Below are 23,465 nucleotides of genomic sequence, written 5' to 3'. Positions count from 1 at the left end.
CTGGCCTCTCAGACAAGAAGCCCCAGGACACTGCACATTGACACCCAAACTTGCAGACTTTTATGTCCTTTTGCAAGACTGTTTGCTAGCGTCTTGTTCTGAAATCCTTGAAATTTCTCCTCCTGGACTTTCTTCAGTTACATGCTTTGGCCTCTCTAATAGCTGTTTTGCATCAATTCTGATGACCTGGCCATTTTCTCCTGTCTGTCTGGGAATGACTTCCAGAATCCCCTTCCTCTGCCCCATTTAACCCTCTTCCTCCATCTCCCACACACTCATTTTATTTCTCTTTCCTCCAGACACATATAACCTGGTCAGTGCTGCTGATTCCAGCTGTTCTGAATCTTGTCTACAGCTTAAGTTCAAAAACAGATGGGCCCAAAGTATCCTAGATGCTGTGCCAATTTCCACCGCATGAAAACAAATTACTGAAAAGCATCAGGAAATTTTAGAATAGTTTTGGGGTTTGATTCTCTGCCTTCTCAATGGTCCTTCCTCCCCAACTCTTCCATTTCTCTTCACCCTGCCCTCCCCCACCCTCCCCACATTACACCTTGCCACTTTCCATCTCTTCTTTATATTCCTTACTTAGCAAAGCCTGGTTTTAAAAACCTTTATCCTCATTTCTTCTCTTTCTATGTACTGATAGCTTTAACCATCGGGATGGGACTGTGTTGATAATCAAGCTAGGGCTGTTGGTTGTTTTTCTAAATGTTTATACCCTTTTAAAATCTTCCATCTAGGACTAGGGACCTTATGTCCTTTTGGTCATATAAAGAAGGTGAGGCTGGGGCCTCTGTGTCTGTGGGTACATTTATAGGTCATATAATTCACCAACTTGCGAATAAAGTAGATATTCTTCTATTGACTTCATCACTAGGGGTGCAAAATTGTGCCAGTGCCACTGTCTGCCCTTGTCGGGAGCAAGTAGACACTCTCTGTAGACAGGGAGCTTGTTCCTTGGAAAGCAGTGACATTGGACCCACACCATTGCTTTCAGAATCCTCATTCTGGGAATATGCCAACTGCTTTCTCCCAATGTTCTGTAGATCATTGTTTAGCTTTGGCATTCCTAGTCACCCTAAAAATAAGAGGAAAACAATCATTGTAGTGGGACCACTTATCTTAGAGGTATATAAGGAAGACACTGGCAGTCATTTACAGAGTATGGGGAGAAAGCTGTTGGCATGGTATAGTGGTTATTGGGTGCGTACTGTGACCAGACATTGTAGGAACTGTCCTCAAGCAAAGCCCTTGAGGGATAGGCTTCTAGAAGTGCAAGTACACGCTGGATTTATCTATGCAGATTATAGCGTTTCCCCGCTTCCCTCCCTCCATTCCTCTCTCCCTCCCTCCCTCCCTTCTTTAGAAGAGAATACTTAGATTCTCAAAAAGTATCAAGCAGAGCCCTATGGATGGTAACTGGAAAAAAAAAAAAAAAAAAAAAAGATTCTCGAAAGGATCAGGGGTACGTAATTATCTCCCATGATTTAAGACCATTACTCTGAAGCAGTGACTTTACAACGTTTTGATCATGAATCTCTGTGTTTTATACTACAGGCCGGAATATACATATATACACATAAATAGCTGAGAACAACACTTTCACAAAACAATGCTTATCTTTGCTCTGTATGATATACTCTGAGATTTTCTACTTTGTTCTGCTATTCTTTTTTTTGTTGAGATGGGGTCTCACTCTTTCACCCAGGTTGGAGTGCAATGGCGCCATCATGGTTCACTGCAACCTCTGCCCCCTAAGCTCAAGCGATCTTCCCACCTCAGCCTCCCGAGTAGCTAGGACCACAAGTGCACACCACCACGCCCAGCTAATTTTTTGTATTTTTGGTAGAGATAAGGTTTTGCCATGTTGCCCCAGGCTGGTCTCAAACTTCTGACCACAAGTGATCTGCCTTCCTCAGCCTCCCAAAGTGCTGGGAATGCAGGCGTGAGACGCTTCGTCCAGGCTACTTTTTTCTGTTATTCTGTTCTACTATTTTCTACTTAATTTTTTGAGAAATGCTAGTTGGTGACCTATAAGTTGATTTTTTTAAACCTCACTAATGGGGTGAATCCCACAGTTTGTAAAACATTGCTTTAAGAGCATTGGTTTGGCCGGGCGCGGTGGCTCAAGCCTGTAATCCCAGCACTTTGGGAGGCCGAGACGGGCGGATCACGAGGTCAGGAGATCGAGACCATCCTGGCTAACAAGGTGAAACCCCGTCTCTACTAAAAGACAAAAAACTAGCCGGGCGAGGTGGCGGCGCCTGTAGTCCCAGCTACTCGGGAGGCTGAGGCAGGAGAATGGCGTGAACCCGGGAGGCGGAGCTTGCAGTGAGCTGAGATCTGGCCACTGCACTCCAGTCTGGGTGACAGAGCGAGACTCCGTCTCAAAAAAAAAAAAAAAAAAAGCATTGGTTTTTAAATTTTTGGTGTGCATAAAATTACCTGACATGCTGATTTGAAAGGCAGATTCCTGGGCATCAGTCCACCCCTAATAAGTTGTAATCTCTGGCAGATGAGCATAAGAATCCACATTTTAAACAAGCATTCCAGGTGATTCTGATGCAAGGTGATTTGGGGTCTTGAAGCCTCACACTTACAGAAACTCCTCTCTTTTGCATTTATAAACCTGGCCGTTTAAGGCTTCAGATCACATACTTGCTTGGGGATGACAGATACTACTGGGGATCAGCTGACTCTAGACTGAGAATCTTCTCGTTACAGAATGACCCCAATCACTTAGGTTTACTTCTGGATCTTCACAATTCCTTGAGAGTCCTCTTTTACTGATGTCTCTTTTGGCCCTTAAGAAGGCAGAGAAGGGGTTAACTGAGGCCACAGAATAGAGTGAAGGAACTGAAGGGTCATTTTACAGAGTGACTGGGGTGTGGCCCAGTCCTCCAGTAGGTGCCCAGAGCCAGTCCAAAATTAGAATGGGGTGGGATTCAAAACTGCTTTTCCTATTCACTTGCCTTTCATGTGTAACCACATGCAGTGTGTCAACATGCTTTCAGGCGCCGTTAGGCAGCAGCAGTTTTGTTCCCTCTGGGTTCACGGACCCTTGGTATTCCTGTTATGTGTTGTCTTAGAATAGCTCTGCACTATGGGGCTCTGAACATTGTCTATTAACTCTTTCAGCACCAGCCCTTTGAGATGCTAAGGGCTTTTTGAATGAAATGTAATAACCACCACAATGAAATAAGAAAATGGTTACTAGTCAGGAGACTTGGATTCTTGCCCTGCTCCACCACTATCTGTGTGACCTCAGGCTCCCTGAGCCTCAATTTCCTCACTCAGAAAATGACAGGCTTGGTCTAGACTCTAGACCATCTTGAAAGTCCCTTCTAGCTCTGAAATTCCATGATTCTATTTTTGTACACACTGGCCTTTTCTCTTTGCACATGATTCTTTCATTTAAAGTCTCAGCTAGGTTAAGCACAGAAGATTCACTGAGTTTGGGAATTTCCAGAGAATCAGATGATAAATTAATAACAACAAAATGTATTCCTAGCCAGGCGAGGTGGCTCACACTTGTGAGCCTGGCACTTTGGGAGGCTGAGGCGGGAGGACTGCTTGAGCCCAGGAGTTTGAGGCTACAGTGAACCATGGTCATGTCCCTGTACTCCAACCTGGGCAACAGAGCAAGACCCCATGTCTCTAAAAAAAAGAAAGTATGGACCGGGTGCGGTGGTTCACGCCTGTAATCCCAGCACTTTGGGAGGCCAAGGTGGATGGATCACCTGAGGTCACGAGTTTGAGACCAGCCTGACCAATATGGAGAAACCTGGTCTCTACTAAATAATACAAAATTAGCCGGATGTGGTGGGCATGCCTATAATCCCAGCTACTCGGGAGGCTGAGGCAGGAGAATCGCTTGAACCTGGGAGGTGGAGGTTGCAGTGAGCCGAGATTGTGCCATTGCACTCTAGCCTGGGCAATAAGAGCGAAACTCCATCTAAAAAAAAAAAAAAAAAAAACCAAAAAAAGAAGTATTCCTATTTAGTATACTAATGAAGTAGGAAATTTATGAAACAAGTTTGTTGTAAGAGGAATTTTGAGATGTATTTGTCTTTTCAGACCTGATTCTAGTCACTTTGTTTTGTGTGTATGAATTCATTGTGTGGGCTGTTGAGTAATAATAGTTGTTAAAATAATAAGAAAAGATGTTCGTACTGATATATGGTTGTAGAACACTTTCATGTTTGTGGGCATCACCTTGTTTGATTGGATCTTCACAAAAGTCATGTGTGTTGGGCAGGGCAGGTCTGCTGTCCCTGTTTATCCCGTTTTTTTTTTTTTTTTTGTTGTTGTTGTTGTTGTTGTTTTGTTTTGTTAAGAGACAGGTTCTACTGTGTTGCCCAGGCTGGTCATTTACAGGCACATTCATTGTGCACTATACCCTCCAACTCCTGGGCTCAAGCGATCTTCCCACCTCAGCTTCCCGAGTAACCAGGACTACAGGCACATGCCACCATACCTGGCTTCCATTTACTTTTTAAAACAGTTGAAGAAATTTTGAGACCCAGAATGCATTCGTGGCTTGCCCAAAGTTACCTGGCTAGTAAGTGGCAGAGCTAAGCCTAGTCTCTGGGTCTTAAGCATAGTTCAAGGTGCTTCCCACAGAGTATAGATGGAGTTTCACATTGTTCATCCAGATTCCTTAAGGACCTGAACTCAATAATTTGATCTACTAACCTGGAAATTGACTAGGGCATCTCTTCTACCACTCAACCCCTTAAAGTTTTGCCAGTAAAGTATCAACATGGTTAATAATATGCTGTAATTTAGAGCATACAGGAAGCCAATGGACATACAAATTTGGTCATTCAGTAGCCACCCAGAGAGTGAGTACAGATACATGCTGGAGCAGCTGATTTGGCAAGTTTAGTGGAGGCTGAAGATATTAACTAGTCATTAGATGAATCATGGTCTTTCTATCCTCAACATTTACAGGATTGCTTTGGCTCTGGCATCTGTTGTTAGTCAATACTGATTAAGTACCCACCTATTCTTGGTGATAGGTGTTCATTAAACATTCTAAATATATCCTGTCCTCAAGAGAATTCCTTACTGGGCCTGGGGGTTGTTCCTCCTGCACCCCACACAAAAGAGACTTCCTTCTCCAAGATAAATATCCAAATAACACATGAGAACTGATAATGACACATGCATCCAATCTGATGATTACGTAGACTTCATTCCATTTAGATCCATAGTTTCACAGAATCAAGAATTTTATTTTTTTTCCCTCCTTTTCATTGTTGTTATGAGCCATGTAAGGGGATTCATTATCTCAGGGACAGGTATTTAGAGGGGGAGATCTTTATGGATACCCTTTCTTCTCAGTGGCTTATTGCTATTTGGCATACTAAAGTACAGTTTGCTAGCCAGGAGGAGTTTCTGGCTGTAGATCAAGCTTCTCCGCTCATGCCTGGTGCCAGGGAGATGCTTGCTCTTAAGGGGGTGGTTACTGCTTTGATAATAAGTGTGTGGATTTCTGAGTGACGTCATTCCACTTTGGCACAGACAGGTATTTATTTCTCTAGAATGAACTACCAGGGGTGAGCCAGACTGTCTGCCTCAGTCATCTCCCAAGGTTTCATTTATTTTAAAAATCTGCTAACACATCTGCGTGTATTTTTTTTTCTGTGTGTGTTTGTCATGTGCTATAATTACTTATGGGGCTTCTGGTGACATCTTAATTAACTAGAGAAGAAAAAAACCGAAGATATAATTGTAGAGTTGTTCACAGGTTTTTCTGTGGACTTTGTGGATCCAACTGTCAACATGATATCGATGGTTACGAATTCTTTTTAAGCTGAGAAACGTATAAATTTTATGTTCCTTGGTCATCGATCACACCTTTGTTCTGTCTTTTACCCTTGCTATGGTGTTTTAGTTTAATTGAATGAATGAGTCAGCTCAGGTCTTTGATGTAATCACAGCCTATTTTGGGGGGCTTTCAGGGAGCATATTTAATACCGAGGTGAATTTCTAGGCCCTTAGTTCTATGGATTATATTGGGGTGGCATTGTAGCATGTAGATTGTACCAAGAGGGTTTAAAAGCCTCTTTATTTTTTCCTCTCTGTAGTTCTGGGAATGCTAGTGCTAACACATGGGATGTAAACAAAGGGAAGGTCCCAGGTCTATAGAAGCTATAGAGAGAGCTGGTGGGCAGGCAGATTTTCCAAGTCAGCCAAATCAGAGTTTTGCAATGGGTTCATCCAAGCCACAAGACCAGGATAAGATGTGTGTTGTGGCTGCTGCACAGTTTAGGAGCAGGAAAGCCATGTCTTGGATCCAGAAAATCCGCAAACATGGAGAAGCAGGTCAGAAAAAAGAATGTTGATCCTTTTTTTTCCTAGAACAGTGTCTAGCCCATAGTAGGATGCTCAATTAATATTTGTTAAATGAATGAATGAAATAAGAAGAGATCAGGGACTCAGAGAAGGAGCCTGGACAATAAGATATCAGAAACTAGGCAAGAAATAGGGATGGCAGAGATTCAAATCCTGTGTAGACCCCCATGTCTGGTCTTATGGGATCCATAGATCTGTCTTAAGTGATATGAAGACCCTCCAGCTGCCTCCTTTCTGCTCTGAGCACGGTGCCATAGGGGTGGTTGAAAGGAAGGCAGAATCTCTCACTTAACATAAATTGATGGAGACATTTCCAGTTAGTGTCTACAATGGCTTATATTGGGGGGCCATTCCTAGTTCTCTGACCTTAGCCACAAGAACCTTGGTCCTATAATCATTCAGGAAATCGTGATTAAGCACTTAATAGATGTCAGACACGGTGCTAGTCCAGTTCTCTACTTCAAAGCAGATTCCTAAGCTCTGGCTCTTGGGTATGCCATTCTCTCAAGGGTGTGGTTCTGCTCCATGGAACTAATCCAGAGCCACAAGAATCCTATTTTCATACAGTCCTTCCCCCAGACCTGATTATAGGGGACAATTTAGGCTATTTTGAGAAGGTGGGTCTACCACTGCTTGAATCCTTTCTAATCATCTGTCTAGGCTACCGAAGACAATTTGTGGTACTCACTTGTCCCTGAAAATTTGAAAGCTCATTTCTCCATATGTAGACTATATTATTTTTGCCTTTGGCACTTTTCTCTGTCTCTGAACTCTCCTCCTCTGATCTCATTGCTGGCAAAGCTGAAGCCAGAGCTGTGATAAGCCCAGAGAAGTGTGCCTGCCCCCTGCCTGCCCGCCTGTCTTTGAAAGATACCTTCAGGCTGCCGCTGTACTCTACTGGGTCACAAAACCAGCGTCCACCATTACAGGCAGAATCGTTTTCAAGTCAGTTCCTACCTTGGTGATTTTTACCCCCTCCTTTTAACACCTTCCCCAGCAAATCCAATCCATCCTCTGGCTTATCTGGGTCAGCAAGAGTCTGATTTTATGCATGGCACTGTCAGACCATAAATCCGCTGCAGCTTTGCCTCTCTATCCAGCCTGCCTGCTTCTGTCAGCATCAGCAAAATACAAAATAGAGAAAATAAGCCAGAAAGGCTAATAACACTCATCTGAATAAAATAATCTCTTTGGCTGCCTCAGTTCATTTCATTTTAATCAAGGTGCCAGGAGGGAATTTAGGTTAAAAAAATCCAACCTCCTTGTCACAAGTTCCCTGTCCAACCATCACTTAAATGATTCCTTTTTATCATGCATATACCTTTTTTTATTCACCACATAGTTATATGTTCAATAACATATATTGAATGATGTATTCAACTCTCTGGGTTTTGTCTATCATCACAGATACGTCTGTTTTTAAAAGTGAGAAATTATATTCTGCTTAGATGTATTGATAGTTGCCATCTCTCTATGCAGATTGGCAGGTTTGATAGGAATTCTGAGACAGGGGATGGGGGCTTAGTATAAGTTGCTGAAGCATCTAGGGTTCCAGCAATCTAGGCTCCCTTTGGATTCCTTTCTGTCAACCTCAGCACACAGTTCCCAGTGTGGAATGCAGGACTGATTGTTCTACCTTGTCTTTTAGGGAAAAGACAGTGGGAGGTTAAAATCTGCTCTCCTGTTGGTATCTCTCTCACGTCTTCCCAGAGACTTACAACTGCTTTGTTAATTGCCTGTTGCTGCTGTCGTACTCCAACCATTATTTGCTGAAGGCTGTGCATTTTCAGCAGGCAGCGATCTTGGCCCTGGCCCAGAGCCGGGTGAGAAGCATGTTGGAAATTGATGAAAGCTGAGTCCTAGTTTGTTTGGAAATAAAAATAATAATATTTCTTCACATTTGTATAGTGCTGAACTGTTGGCATAGTTCTTTTGCATCCATCATTTCATTTGATCCACACAACAGCCCTGAGAGGTGAGCAACTTAGAGACTGTTGATCCAAAAGGAAACACACCTCATTATAGCAATGCAGAAGCTCAAGCTATATTCCAGCAATGCCAGTCTCATGCCATGCATTCCATCTGCACAGCCATGAATGTAGCAATTATTAATTAAATGGCACCTTAGGTCAGGAGAGCTTCCAGGATTTTACAACCATACTTTGAAGATCTTTAAGTAGTGAGATGTATACCAACAGGGCACATGTCCATTTTATAGATGAGATGATCAAAACCAAACAGAGGGAATATGGAAAAGAACCATAATAGAGAGGCCACCTTGGACCTTTATGGACTTGGCTCTTCACCATGGATATTTTAGAGAAATCCCTTTAAGCGCTTGTTGCTAAGTTTGTTGAATGTCCATAAATAGTCCAAGTTGAGGGAGAAAAGCTGGGCTAATGTCTTCGAAGCTAATGATTCAACTGTGCAGGTTTATCTCTTTCAGTACATTTACAGTGATAATGTCTTCTGCAGATGTACAGGCAGCATGTGACTTTCCAGGTCTCCTTTCTTTTGACTCCAGAGTCATTCCTTCTGAAGTACAGTATGATGTTTTCTTGATCTTCCTCCTGAAAAAAATTTTAAGAAAATACTCCTAGATATTTTGTCTGCTTTTAGGGATTAGTTTTGAGGAGGTTTGCAGCTGTTCAGCACATTCCTAAGGGATGCAGACCCTTTCCTTTAAAGGCCCAAGTATTGTACAACCTAAGGCTCTGGGGGTGGGGAAAGTAAAGAGACTGTGCAAACAAATGATAGATGGAAAAGATATAAAGACAAATTTCAATCTCCTAACCAAACGAAGTTCCCTTGGCTCCAGCGGTCCCAAATAAAATGAGGCTGCAAAGCTTCTGGAGCAGGAAACCACTCTAGCAGAGCCTTAATATGCTCCCTATGAAATCACGTCTCATTGCCTTGCTTATTTTCCAGCCTGAAGTGTGTTTCGTCTTTGTTCGTGTTGGCTGGGAAAATTGTCTGTATATTTGTGATCCCCTCCTCCCACTTTCTCTCTACTTTACTTGCCCTACCACCACCCAAAAATAAATAAATGAATTAATTAAAACACCTCAGTTGAAAGGAAGAATGTGTCTGAGAAAGCTTACAGACTCAAAGGACCAGGAATATTGTGTGAAAAGCTGCATTAATAGTAGGAGAGGCTGCGGATTCCTGGAAGAAACAGACAACAGCATCTAGTGCTGGTTTTTTAAGCATAAACTCCTTTCTTAAAATAAAAGTCTTGCATAGAGCCTGAATATATGAAAAGATCAAAGCAGTATTTTATTGGTATAAATCTACTTTTAAAGTACAAATTTATAGAGTACTTATTATATCATCAGTCAATGAGAACAATGAGGCTGTTTTCATGAACTAAAAATATTGAGATCAGGATTATGAATCAGTTATAGTTTTATATTCATTTCAGCATCTGGTTTTGGTTTAGGTAGCCCAATATCAAGAAAATTCTGATTAGCATAGATGAGTTATTGTAATCTTGAGCTTTAAACTGATTTAGATGGAAAAAAGAAGATATTTTTGTTTTAAAGTTGAGTCATTATCATCACCTAGCAGCTATTCCCCTTCATAAATATTAATTGGATAAGCCCCCACATGTATAATAGGCATTGCAACAACTGACAATGAGATGGTATGATATTAAGCATGTTGATTTTCACTACCCAACCATAGTCTAACATGAACCCAGCCTAGGCCCTTGAGCCTTCTATGGCATGTGATTAAACCTTGCTGCTGTGTGTCAAGTTATAGGCTCACCTGTACAGCTTTATTGGAGGAGGTACACATAGGCTTGAATGAAAAAATAAGCCTATGCAAAGCTACATGTATTCTAATCAATAGCATATTGTTCAGAAGTTCCAAGGCATACAGTGATTCTTTCTTCCAGGGTTTGCATAAAACAATGCTAGCAGCCTGCGACACATTGTGGTGGTATGTAATGCAGGGAAACTGGGTCCTGGGTCTCTTGCTCACATCAATAAGGGTTGTTCATATGATTGGATGTGTCACCATTTTTTAAATTGAAATGTGATTTTCTGCTAATTCCAGAGTGTCTCAGAACACAGTTTAAAAGCTCCTGCTCACTGAAGCCAATACTAATACTGTAACTATTGCACAAAATGCTGTAAGAATGGAAATAAATACATATGGTAAAAGTACTTGTAGCACCTTGCAAGTTCTATTTTCTTCTTTTTCTTTTGTTTTGAGACAGAGTCTTGCTCTCACCCAGGCTGGAGTACAGTGGCATGATCTCAGCTCACTGCAACCTCCGCCTCTGGGGTTCAAGTGATTCTCCTGCCTTAGCCTCCCAAGTAGCTGGGATTACAGGTGTGCACCATCCACACCCAGGTAATTTTGTATTTTTAGTAGAGATGGGGTTTTCCCATGTTGGCCAGGCTGGTCTCGAACTCCTGACCTCAAGTGATCCACTGCCTTGGCCTCCCAAAGTGGTGGGATTACAGGCGTGAGCCACACCTTACAAGGTCTTGATAAAACTTATTAGCATTAAGTGATAAGGCATTTTATTTTAAAAGATTTCTACTGCCAGCCATCCTCTTTATTGACCCACCTTTGTTCACTCATCCTTTCTTTTGAGGACACCCTGGGGATATGTGCTCTGCATCCTTTCCAATGGTGTTAGGTTGGTTTTACCCCCTCTGCTTCCTCTTTTGATCTGCAGTCTACCTTTCTGAGCTAGCTGGCCCTTTGTCTGTACCACCATTAAAGTTCTATTTTACTATAGGTCTTTCTTTGTCTCCCTTACTATATTGCAGCGTTCGTACTTTTATAACCACTAAAGCCCCTAACACCATGCCTTGTTCATTTAAGATCCAAATGTTTGTACATTTGTGGAATTGAATTGTGGCATCATTTGTGTGTATGTAAAGTGCTATAGGAAAAGAACCTGTATAGAACTCCCCCATCCATGTTCTCCTTTAAGAAACAGATTTAAACCAATTGTCAATGTAAAGTCTCATGAGATTTGCTCCTTTAAAAAGCATGCTTACTGAGGACATGGGTATCTTGCCGAGAGACACCACTTGATTAAAATGTAGATTAGATTATTTAGAATTTTGTAACTGAAATCTAATTGGAATCATTTTGAAAGTTTTCTTGCAGTGGAAACATCAGATGCCATGGAATGCATGTGTTCAAATATCTTACCATTTTGAATTTAGAATTGTTTCCTGTTCACTTTTTTTCCCCCAGATACTAAACATTTTGAAAGGAGTAAATTAATATATGTCTCTCTTCCTCTCAGCTAGTATATTTTTGATTTCCATAGAAATCTTTCAGTTTCTCTCAAAAGGTAAGTGTTGTCACAGTGATTGGCACTCTTAAGAGTTAGTGATTTTGGCTACAGAAGAGTGATGCCTGGGGCAGGGGGTGGGGACCTGGATACAGGTTTAGAACATTTTCAATTTGGACTCTAATTGGTTTGAAGTAACTTCTTGGTTTGGGTTAGACAGATATTTGATTTGTCTGATGTTTTCTGAAGTCCAAGTAGGTGTGGCATGATAATTTGTTAATAGCTTTTACTACAGAATTGGAAAAGCCTAAGTTGAACTTCACTCTTTACAAATCACAAAGTGCCTCGCCTTTAGTGCTGAATGGAGGCAGTACTGACTCAAGAACTAAGCTACTCTCAGCTCACTTTCTTTGTAGTAGCAGTTTGACTGGAGGGAGGAAGAGAGGAAAGAGGGAAAGAAACAGATCGTTACTATTTGCAGTGAATGAGAATACTTGCTTTGCAGTTATAGGCTTGGTTTGAATTCTGGAATTGCCACTTTTTAGCTATATGACCTTGGGCAAAGTGTTTAAAAATTTTTAGTCCACTTTTCCTCATCTGCCATATGTGGTTAATAACACCCACCTCATCAGGTAGTTGTGGGGTTTAAGTCAAACAACATGTATAAAGGGCCCAGATATGTGTACAGTATCCCTTGATAAATAGTACTGCAAATTATTCCTACTTTTGTTTTTCTCCTTAAAGAAATCCAACTTCCAAATGTAGAACTTTCTGTTGCTTAAGTTAATGCTGAGTTGGTAATCAATAATTCTTTTGGATCACAATGTTTTCATTAGAAATGAGCATCTAGGGCCAGGCGTGGTGGCTCACACCTGTAATCCCAGCACTTTGGGAGGCCAAGGTGGGTGGATCACTTTGAGGTTGGGACTTCAAGATCAGCCTGGCCAATATGGTGAAAACCCATCTCTACTAAAAATACAAAAATTTGCTGGGCGTGGTGGCAGGCGCCTGTAATCCCAGCTACTAGGGAGGCTGAGGCAGGAGAATCTCTTGAACCTGGGAGACAGAGGTTACAGTGAACCAAGATTGTGCCACTGTACTCCAGCCTGGGTGACAGAGTGAGACTTTGTCTCAAAAAACAAAAAAGGAGTACCTTGGTTTAGCACTTTACTGCTCCACTCAAGCTGTAGACATTTTAGGAACACATATGTTCAGGTATGGTTTGTGTTCTTGATTGTATGGGACATGAGATTATGGCTCAATAAATGAAATCAAAACTTCCTTGGATATGTTCTGTGGAACTCCAGAGTTTTCAGTAATGTTTTAATGGCATACGTCTCCAAAGTTGCCTTTATTAAATCCTACAATGGATAAATTTGTGGGCATTTTGTAGTGCTGTAGTGATTTTTGTCTCTAGACAAAATCTCTAACTTTGGTTTCTACCGTAGAGATAAACCAAATGACTTAGTTGCTAAAGTGATGGACTTCAGAATCACCTTAGACCTGGTCTAGCCAGACAATGCAGAACTGTTGTTCTAGTCCCTGGCACCCTCTTACTTGTTGTGTTAGTCTTATTCGCTGTAGACAAGTGACAACCTCTGTTTTCTAAAAGCTTCAGTTTTCTAATCAGTAGAAGGGGGATAATGGTAGTTCTTTTCTTGCAATGAAATGATAGAGCTTAGATGAGATAATACGTATAACGCATTCACCAAGTTCTTAGAACATAGTAGGTGCCTGATAATCCTGTTTCTCCTTCTACATCCCCTCTTCCCCCTCTCTCCTTCTTGTCCTTATTTTCTCCTTTTTTCTCCACTGAGTTTTTAGAAAAGGAGAAAACCAGAGAGGTGAGCTTCAGGAAAAATACCTTTATTTCTGGATTGGCTTTGATTGCTGTGATTTTAGGACACGGACTATAGTTGTAGATATTGCCCTGGCTGCGTATCAACAATGACTTCTTTTCCTTGATGTTTCTCCACAGGAAGGATCAGAATGTTCTCTCTCCAGTCAACTGCTGGAATCTCCTCTTAAACCAGGTGAAACGGGAAAGCAGGGACCACACCACCCTGAGTGACATCTACCTGAATAACATCATTCCTCGATTTGTCCAAGTCAGCGAGGACTCAGGAAGACTCTTTAAAAAGGTACAGAGGTATTTCTAGTCACAGAGGTTCTTGGGTGGAGCAATGACACAATTTTTGAAATTCTATTAGGTATTATGTTGATTACCTGGGTGACAAAATTATCTGTACACCAAACCCCTGTGACATGCAATTTACCCATGTAACAAACTTGCACATACACCCCTTGAACCTAAAATAAAAGTTAGAAAGGAAAAATAAAAGAAAGAATATCTTATTGGCCCACTTCATAGGCTTTCCACTAGTCATTCCCTACTACATACTTGTGGAGAAAAAAATATTTGAATTGGCATTCCTTTCTTCCTTTCTGAGCTGAATTAATAGTAGCCTTGGGAAAGGAACCATTTGCAAGGTACAAACCCAGGACTGGTACCATAATTCATAAGCTGCATCTATTAACAAAAACTGTGTTTTGGGAAGTTTCCTTAAAGTGATTTGTGAAGCTTTTGAGCTTAAGCGGCCAACAGTGTCATTTTATGTTTTCCTATTCTAGTTCATTTAGCAAACTTATATACGTTTATGTTTTTAGTTTAGTTTTCTTCCCAGGGTCTCATCTTGGCCAAGGTAAGCTCATAAGTGTGGTTATTCTTATCGTGATGTGTCTTTGTCTTTGGGTCTCTGAATGCTTTCGGAACTCAATTGTTATCATACTTCCTTGGGTATAGGTTGAACAATTTGACTAAGGAAAACTCAAAATAATCATGATAATCTTAAGGAGCCAATTCACCTTACCTGTCAATGATGGACCTAGCCTCTTGAAAACTCAGGAAGCTCTTTTCTAAGCTGTCTCAGCTTGAGCTCAAAGTGGAATCATTTATTCATGAGGTTTGGTTACAAACAGCGGTGAAGGCCCCAACCATTGTATATGATATGCCATGTCTACCATTCAAGCGTTGACATCCCCGGAAGACTTTTCAGAAGGCAAATAATCTTCCTATAAGTTATAGGTAGAAAAAGGTGATAGAGGGCTATTTAGAATTCATCAGTTTCCAGGTGACAAAATCCATTATTAAAATTCGAAAGTGTGAGAGAAAAGACTGGTAAACAGGATTGTAGTCAATGCAGTCAAAACTCTTTTTTTTTTTGAGACAGAGTCTCGCTCTGTCGCCCGGGCTGGAGTGCAGTGGCCGGATCTCAGCTCACTGCAAGCTCCGCCTCCCGGGTTCACGCCATTCTCCTGCCTCAGCCTCCTGAGTAGCTGGGACTACAGGCGCCCGCCACCTCGCCCGGCTAGTTTTTTGTATTTTTTAGTAGAGACGGGGTTTCACAGTGTTAGCCAGGATGGTCTCGATCTCCTGACCTCGTGATCCGCCCGTCTCGGCCTCCCAAAGTGCTGGGATTACAGGCTTGAGCCACCGCGCCTGGCCAGTCAAAGCTCTTGATCAGCTTTCCAATTCTCAGTTAGGAAGTTTTCCAGATTTCACTAGATCTGGAATTAATACCCCATTTTTTTCTGTAATTACCAGCCTGATCAAATAACTGATTTGGAATCTTCCATCTACCTAATTGCATCCGTGAAGGTGCTTTCCCTGTGTCTTAGAGACAGAATATTGAGGGTACAATCATCTGTCGAAGAAAAGAAGGCAGAGAAAGATAACTCCTCCCAGAGCTCACTGGCTACTTTTAGTAGCCTGGCTGTGCTGTGGTTGGGGCCACACTTCATTTCGGGGTGAGGGTACTTCTCACCATCTCCTCCATGGTTTCCAGCATCAGCTTCAGCTTGGTTGTCATTAATTTGAATTATTCTGCAATACTTCATGATGCGTGTGTGTGACTAAAATTAAAACTTATTTAGGTGAAATTTTGACAGCTTGTCTCTATGACCTTGACAGCCACTTTTAGACTATCTCAAGAAGGAAAGGGCTTGACTGATAGTTTCCTCCTCCGTTTTCTTTGTTCATCTGAGAAAACAACTTTTATAAGATCTGTTCACCTAGCTAGACTTCACCCAGTCTCTCAGCTCTCTTTTCTCCCAACCTTAGAAGGTTAGAGAAAAACCAAGCTGAGAGAATTTAATAGCCTCTCCAGATCTCAGAGATGCTTATGCCGAAGGCAGCCAGATATCAAAGCCACAAGTGTTCCTGACTCTTCAAGTGCCCCATGTATATTTCACCAAAGGACTAGGTACATGGCACGTATACAAGGTGTGGGGCGTATGACCTCCATGAAAAAAATTTGTTTGTGAATGATATTCTTAGCCATGCGCTCAGGGTTGACTTCCTTAAGCTGTGTATTACTATGCTAGAGTGCGAGGAAGAACTTATTTCTCACATGACTGTTTATATATTACATTTCACCGAAGAAAAGGATGCCTATCATAATTTAATAGCTATATGCATTTTCACAAACTGAATTCACACCTGTGTAACCAGCACCCAGATCAAGAAATAGAACATTTCTGTACCCTGGAAGCCCCCTCATATTCCCTTCGAGTCATCTCCCCACCCTAAATTCTCAAGGATAACAACTGTCTTGACTTTTAACAGCAGAGATTAGCTTTGCTTGGTTTCATACTTTATATAAACAGAATTGCACAGTATGTACTCTTTTTTTGTCTGGTTTCTCTCAATATTATGTTTGTGAGATTTATTCATACTGTTGTGTATAGTTACAGATCATAGGAATTTCTCTTGATCTTTGTAACTTTGGATCAATTAAATTGTAGTCGATTAGAGACATGCCAATGATTACTATCCCACAGCATTAATAATTTCTTTTCTCCTTCCCTTGGGGGGGGTTCCCATGTAGGCAGAAAACTCTTAAGTTAGGAGCTGGTTGGCAGATCATAAAAATAGGTTCAGCCAAGCACCGTGGCTCATGCCTATAATCCCAACAACTCAGGAGGTCAAGGTGGGAAAAATGCTTGAGGCCAGAAGTTCAAAAACAACCTGGGCAACATAACAAGACCTTGTCTCTAAAAAAATTTAAAAAGTTAGCTGGGCATGGTGGCCTGTGCCTGTAGCCACAGCTACTTGGGATGCTGAGGTGGGAGTATTGCATGAGCCTAGGTGTTTGAGGATGCAGTCAGCCGTTATCATGCCACTGCACTCCAGCATGGGCAACAGAGTGAGACCCTGATAGTTTGAGGATGCAGTGAGCTGTAATCATGCCACTGCACTCCAGCCTGGGCAACAGAGAGAGATCCTGACTCTTAAAAAAAAAAAAAAAAAATTGATTCATTCTATTTTGGCTGGGTAAAGAGCCTCTCTGCTTTCTAGTAATGGGCAAAGAAACATTCTTCATACCCCACCCCAGATTTTTAACCTCTTTTGTTTAGAGTGTTATTGCACATGAAGAATTAGAATCCTACTGGTTAAGATAGTATCAGATAAGAGTCCTAAGGAATGTCCTCAGCCATTCTATAGTTACATGAATCTTCCCCGGGATTTGCTTTGTGCTATCAGAGGAGACGCCTTTTCCAAGTGACCCTTTCTCTTGGGCCTAGCTCTGCTATTAACTGTGAGACCTTGGACAATGACTTCTTTTTGTGCCTCAGTTCCCTAAACTTTAAAAAAAGAGTGTGGTCTATATGATCTCCATGGTGCCTTCCAAATCCGGGATACCACAGTTCTGTGACGATAAGGGGATCTTACACTGGGGGCTTCCTTCCAGTTGTTAGGTTATCTTTGTTAAATTGTGATAGGTAAATTGTAATCCCACAGGTAAGGACAAACAAAAGTGGATATGGGTGTGGAGAGGGCTAGCTTCAGCAAATGAAGACCAAATTTCTTGAAGAATGAAGCATTACTTCAGGTGCTGATATCTACAATGTCAGCAACCAAGAAATACCAAATTGGGATCCAAATATATAAAATAGATATATTTTACTGGTAAATTTGGTTCCAGTGGCAAAAGGAGCCATTTCTCTGGGGACTTAGGCTTAGAAAAGATACCTTAATTTCTGGTATGGCTGTACACACCTGTGCTTTATGTGAATTTGAGTCTGTTTGTCACTAGCCAAAGTCAACATTTTTAAAAATCTTGTTTTAATGTATAAACTTAAGGATTCACTGAAAATATTATGATGATAGAAGTCATTATATTTTGAACCTGTATGTGCCAGGTATTGTGTTAAGCACTTTATACGTATTATCTCCTTTAATCCTTACCATAATTTTATAAGGTAGTTACTATTGTTACCATCGATGTTTTATGAAGGAAGAAACTATGGCTTAAAGAGATTAAGCAGGCCAGGCACAGTGGCTCAAGCCTGTAATCCCAGCCCTTTGGGAGGTCGAGGTGGGAGGATCGCTTGAAGCAAGGAGTTCGAGACCAGCCTGGGCAACATAGCAAGACTGTCTCTACCCACCTCCCCCCCCCCCAACAAAAAAAATTAGCTAGCCATGATGGTACACACCTGTAAGCCTAGCTAGCTAGGAGGCTGAGGCAGGGAGGATTGCTTGACCCCAGAGGTTTGAGGCTGCAGTGATCTATAATCATGCCACTGTACTCTAGCCTGAGTAACAGAGCGAGACCCTCTTTACAAAACAAACAAACAAACAAAAAAAAAAACAAAAAATAGCAGAGGGCTGGGCGCGGTAGCTCCACGCCTGTAATCCTAGCGCTTTGGGAGGCCAAGGTGTGCAGTTCACCTGAGGTCAGGAGTTCAAGACCAGCTTGGCCAACATGGTGAAACCTCGTCTCTACAAAAATACAAAAACTAGCCGGGCAAGATGGCCAGTGCCTGTAATCCCAGCTACTCGAGAGGCTGAGGCAGGAGAATCACTTGAACCTGGGAAGCGGAGGTTGCAGTGAGCAGAGATCATGCCATTGCACTTCAGCCTAGGCAACAGAGCGAGACTTCATCTCAAAAAAAAAAAAAAAAAAAAAAAGAAGAGAGAGAGAGATTAAGAAAAATGAAATGAAGCTACTGTTTAACTCCAGTCACCTGGCTCTAGAATCCAACATTTTCATCTACATACTGTATTAGGATTCTCTAAGTATGTTGTGCAGAGAAGAGAAAATCCTGGATTTTCTCTTTTTCACTGAATTCAGATATTTCACTTATAGAATTAACCTAATTTTTTCTTTTGCACATAAACCTTCAAAGGGTATGGAGATGTTGAACATCAACATTGGATTGTTTTTCCTACCTGGGGTTGGGGCAGGCAGCTAGAAGTTGGGAATGAAATAGGGCAGCATGTTTACACTCCCCAGGGGCAAAATATCTCTGCCCCCTGTAAGAGGGAAACAAGGACTCATTAAATGTGAGAGCTGGCCCAAAATTTGACTCACAGCTAATTTAGGGATGTCAGGGTGGCTGCACAATTGGCCCCTCTATGGTATTGAACCCCCTTAAGGGATGCTCCTTGCTAGCCCTCTGGTTTGTGGTAAGGTCTGCTGGGACATATTTTACATTTTGCATGAAGCCATGTTGGAGATTCTTTTAGCTAAATATAACATCTGGAGAAAGTAGCCTCCTGTCCACAGCTTAAAAACAGACTGACTTTGTCTAGGACTCCAGGGAAAATTGAGCCCGTTTGGTGCTCCTGACATCTCCTTTCATGTAATGAAAGCTCAGTCTGTCTAACCTCTGTTGGAACCAGCGTTTGGGCAAATATTATTGCTGCCACCTTCATTTGTTTAATGCGGTGGCTTCAAAAACTATGCCCAAAAACTGCCAAGTTTGGCTCCCATCTGCCTGTGGTCTCCGTGAGGGGCATGTTCTAAAGAAGCCCACCAAGAACAGATATAATTTTCCCACTTGCTCAGTTTAAACTGAAATAAACTTGGGGTGCTTTTTCCTACAGCAGAGAGGATAATCCTGTTTTCTCTTTTTACTTAGCTGGAACACACTAAAAGTACCTCTGACTTTGCTTTCTCAAATCACTGTTTCTAGCCCTTCACAGCTGCTCACACTTAAGCTTGGAAGCTGGTCAGTTCAGACAGTGCTAAGACTCAGTTGCATCCTTGTTTTTACAGCACTGCAGTGAACTGTACTCCTGTTTTACTGTTAGGACTCTTAAGTTTCTATGGCAAAAACTTAGGTTAAATTGAAAAAGCCAAGTCAGATTCCCTGTAGACCAGTAGCTTTCAACTTTGCCTGAGCATGAAAGTTACTTGGGGAGTTTTAAAAAAATCTTTGTGACCTTGAATAAACAAAGGTTTCTTAGGATATAAAAAGCATGAACTATAAAATTTTATAAAGGATAAATCAGACTTCCTCAAATCTTGGACTTTTGTTCTTGGAAAGACTTTATTTACAAAATGAAAGACAAGACGCAGACTATGAGAAAATACTTGTATATCTGACAAGGACTTATATCAGAATATAGAATAAAGAACTCTGAGAACTCAGTAATAAGACAGACTGCCCAAATTTTTTAAAATGGAAAAAGGTTTTAATGAACATTTCACTAATAAAAATATATAAATGGCTAATCAGCACATGAAAATATGCTGAATATCATCAGTCATGATGGAAACGCAAGTTAAAACTGTAAGAAGATATACCATAGGTTCACTAGGATGGTTAAAATTAAAACATCTGGCAATACCAAGTGTTAAGGAAGTTGGCCAGAACCCTCATATTTTGCTGGTGAGAGTGTGAAAATGGTACAACCACTTCGGAAAATAGTGGCAGTTTCTTATGACATTAAATATGTACTTGTCATATGACCCAGTAATTCCAGGTATTTATAGGCATCTACCCAAGAGAAATAAAAGCATATGTGTAAACAAAGACTTGCACCTGAATATTGATAAAGTTTTGGAATAGGCTGAGTAATGCCCCCCTCAAAAAAAAAAAAAAAAAGTGCATATTCTAACCTCTGGAACCTGTGAATGCTACCGTATGCATGTAATACTTTGCAGATATGACTAATTTGAGGATCTTGTGATGGGGATATTTATTATGCTTGATTAGCCAGGTGGGCCCTAAATGCAATCACAAGTATCCTCATAAGAAGGAGATTACAGATAAAAGAGAGGAAGGTCATGTGATAGAAGCAGAGGGAAGCAGAGTCATAGAGAGAGGATGCTATGCCACTGACTTTGAATATGGAGGAAATGGCCATGAGCCAATGAATACAGCTCTAGATGCTAGAAAAGGCAAGGAAGCGGATTCTTCCTGAGAGCCTCCGGAGCAGAAGCAGCCCTGCTGACACACTGGTTTCAGCCCAGTGAAGTTGGTTTTGGAGTTCTGACCTCCAGAACTCTAAGAGAACAAGTGTATGTTGTTTTAAGCCATCGTGATTGCAGTAATTTGTTACAGCTGCCTTAGGTACTTTATTCATAATAGCCCAAACTGGAAACAACCCAAATGTCCATCAACAGATGAATGGAAAAACATATTGTAGTGTATCCATATATTAATACTACTCAGCAATAAGAAGGGAAATGCTGATACAATGTAAATGAGGTCAAAAAACATTATGTTGATAAAAAGAAGCCAAGCACAATGAGTACATTCTGTATGATTCCATTTCTATAAAATTTTAGAAAAGACAAATCTGATCTATAGTGATAGAGAATAGATCATTGATTGATTGCCTTGGGGGCAGGATGGGGATGAAGGATTGACTGCTGAGGGACACGAGGGAATTTGTAGGGTTTTTATAGCCTACATTATATAACATTTTAAATGATGCTTTATAACATTTTTATAATGTTACATAATCTTGATCATGGTGGTACATTAGACAGAATTTATCATATTGTACAGTTAAAATGTATACATTTTATTATGTAAATTATGCCTCAATAAAGTTGATCTAATTTAAAAAACACCCATGCCAAGACCCTACCCCAGCACAATTGAGTCAGAGTCTGTGGAATAGGGCCTGGGTGATTGTTGCCTACAGCCAGGACTGAGAATCCCTGCTGCAGTGTTTTCCATCTTGGGGAAACTGCAGAGCACGGAGAATATCTGATGCCCTAAGATCCTGTCTATCTGTATGTGAGCCGTGTTTGCCTCTGCAACAGTGTTAAAGCATCTAGGCTAGTTTCTCTAGGCAACCCATTGTGGTTTCCTCCTTTATTCTTGGAGGGTGATGAAGGGTGAAGTTAGCTTCAGATAAATAAATCTGGTGACAAAGGGTGAATCTGGCTTCCTTCACACTGCAGGAAGTGGGGAATGCATGAAGAGTGCTGAGGAAGGAATGTAAGAGGCTCAGTTAATACTTTTCTCCAGGGCCCTGGAGATGTTAAACATGTCCTTTTGCCATTAGTGAATCAGTCACAAGAGAATTGCCACAACAGTCAGATTTCTTTTGGCACCGAGGAAATGAATCTGGTAGTTAAAAAGGATAAAGGTGATTTAAAACTAAAAGCAGTGCATGTTACCTATCTGTTTGGTATCCCTTTGGACTGGGATAGGATTTCCTATGGTGTGTTTTGAGTCCAGCTGTTTGGCATGTGTGAGGAGAGTGAATAATGATACTGTGAGAAGGCATGTTGGGTGGTGTGATGGTCATAAATAAGAAGAGAAGAAGTGACCCACAATGCTGTTATAGTTGAATGTCCCTGGTAGGTGCTGTTGATTGAATGAATGGAGAAAAAGAATGGTTTTCCAAAGGTTGTGTCCCTGTGCTCTGCCCCCTTAAGAAAGGGTTTAACTCTTTGGGAGAAGGAGTAGATGAGTGATTTAACCCTCCTTCCCTTCCCCGTCCACCATATCCCTCCTGCTCCTCTGAACTCAGTATCTGTTATTGGACTGAATTTCCTCCACATTATAGCATGGTCACTAACAGTGTTTGCACAGTGCTTTACAGACAGCTGTTCCAGTTGCCCAATTTATCTTGTTGGTAGCAAAAATCTGTTCTAATTAATTGAGATTTATTCTCTCATATCTGATGAAAAGATCCTCTTTGGGGAAAAGAATAGGATGTGAAACTGAGCTTATTTGAGTAGGGAATGGAAGGCTGCCAGCTACTTCAAAGGTATCTCTGCTGATAAGGGGCATCAGGTTTACTGCCAAAGCCAACACCAAGGGGAGCTTTGCAGCTAGTGCTGTTGGGGGTGTTTTAGCTTTGGTTTCTGTGACACTGGGTCAGCAGCATCTATGTGCTCTCCCTTGAGGCTGCTCTCTGGGTGGTCCAGGCTTTTATTTGGACTTAGGAAGGTGCAGCTCAAAGGGATTGCATGCATCAAAGATGTCTGTAGTCTTTTGCTTAGGTTAGTTTGTGTGTTTGCCTTTTTGGTGTTTTAGTTCTTAGGTATCTGCCTTTTCTAAAAGAGCTCAAGGTGCTATATTTAGAACTTTCAAAGGTATAATAGTACTTCAATTTGTATAAATCAAAGGATTATTAAGGGAATCTAAAGAATAGAATGGAATATGGGAAATGGAATATGGGAAAGAGAGGTACAGTAGACAAAAAATAAAAGTGTCCATATGCAACCTTGTATTGGAATACTACCCTAAATTAGGAGATTATACGGTCAGTGAGTATTTTAGTGAATACTGTATACACAGCATTATGCTGCTAGGTGCTTAAACTAGCTTGAAAATCAAATTGAGGAATAAGATTTGCCTCCCAAGGAAGCTTTGGGTTTTTGGTTTATTTAGGTCTTTCAAAACTTTCTGTGGGATGATGATGACAAAATAATAATAGTAACCTTTTGTAAAATTCACACTGTGAATACCTCCCACTGTAGTAGGCCCTAGATGTGTATTTTCTCTGCACCTTTCATCTATTTTTGCAAAGTTTTTTTCCTAAACTATTTATGAAAGTTAAAATACTTAGAGAAAATGCACATATTATAAA

At 41.1% G+C, this 23,465-nt stretch overlaps 1 protein-coding gene across 7 annotated transcripts in view; it reads left to right on the top strand.

Moving 5' to 3' along the window:
- SRGAP2 (SLIT-ROBO Rho GTPase activating protein 2) overlaps positions 1 to 23,465 on the top strand; it is a 262,672-nt gene that overhangs the window by 126,659 nt on the left and 112,548 nt on the right. For all 7 annotated transcript variants that reach the window (XM_017880915.1, XM_017880914.1, XM_017880916.1 and 4 more), the window contains exon 4: positions 13,602 to 13,764. In XM_017880915.1, coding sequence (XP_017736404.1) covers positions 13,602 to 13,764 — 163 coding nt within the window. The remainder of the gene's footprint in view (positions 1 to 13,601; positions 13,765 to 23,465) is intronic.

Source organism: Rhinopithecus bieti, unplaced genomic scaffold (genome assembly GCF_001698545.2).
Source record: "Rhinopithecus bieti isolate Rb0 unplaced genomic scaffold, ASM169854v2 scaffold_12049, whole genome shotgun sequence".
In the NCBI taxonomy this organism is placed as follows: domain Eukaryota; kingdom Metazoa; phylum Chordata; class Mammalia; order Primates; family Cercopithecidae; genus Rhinopithecus; species Rhinopithecus bieti.
This window is presented reverse-complemented; position numbering and strand designations above follow the sequence as displayed.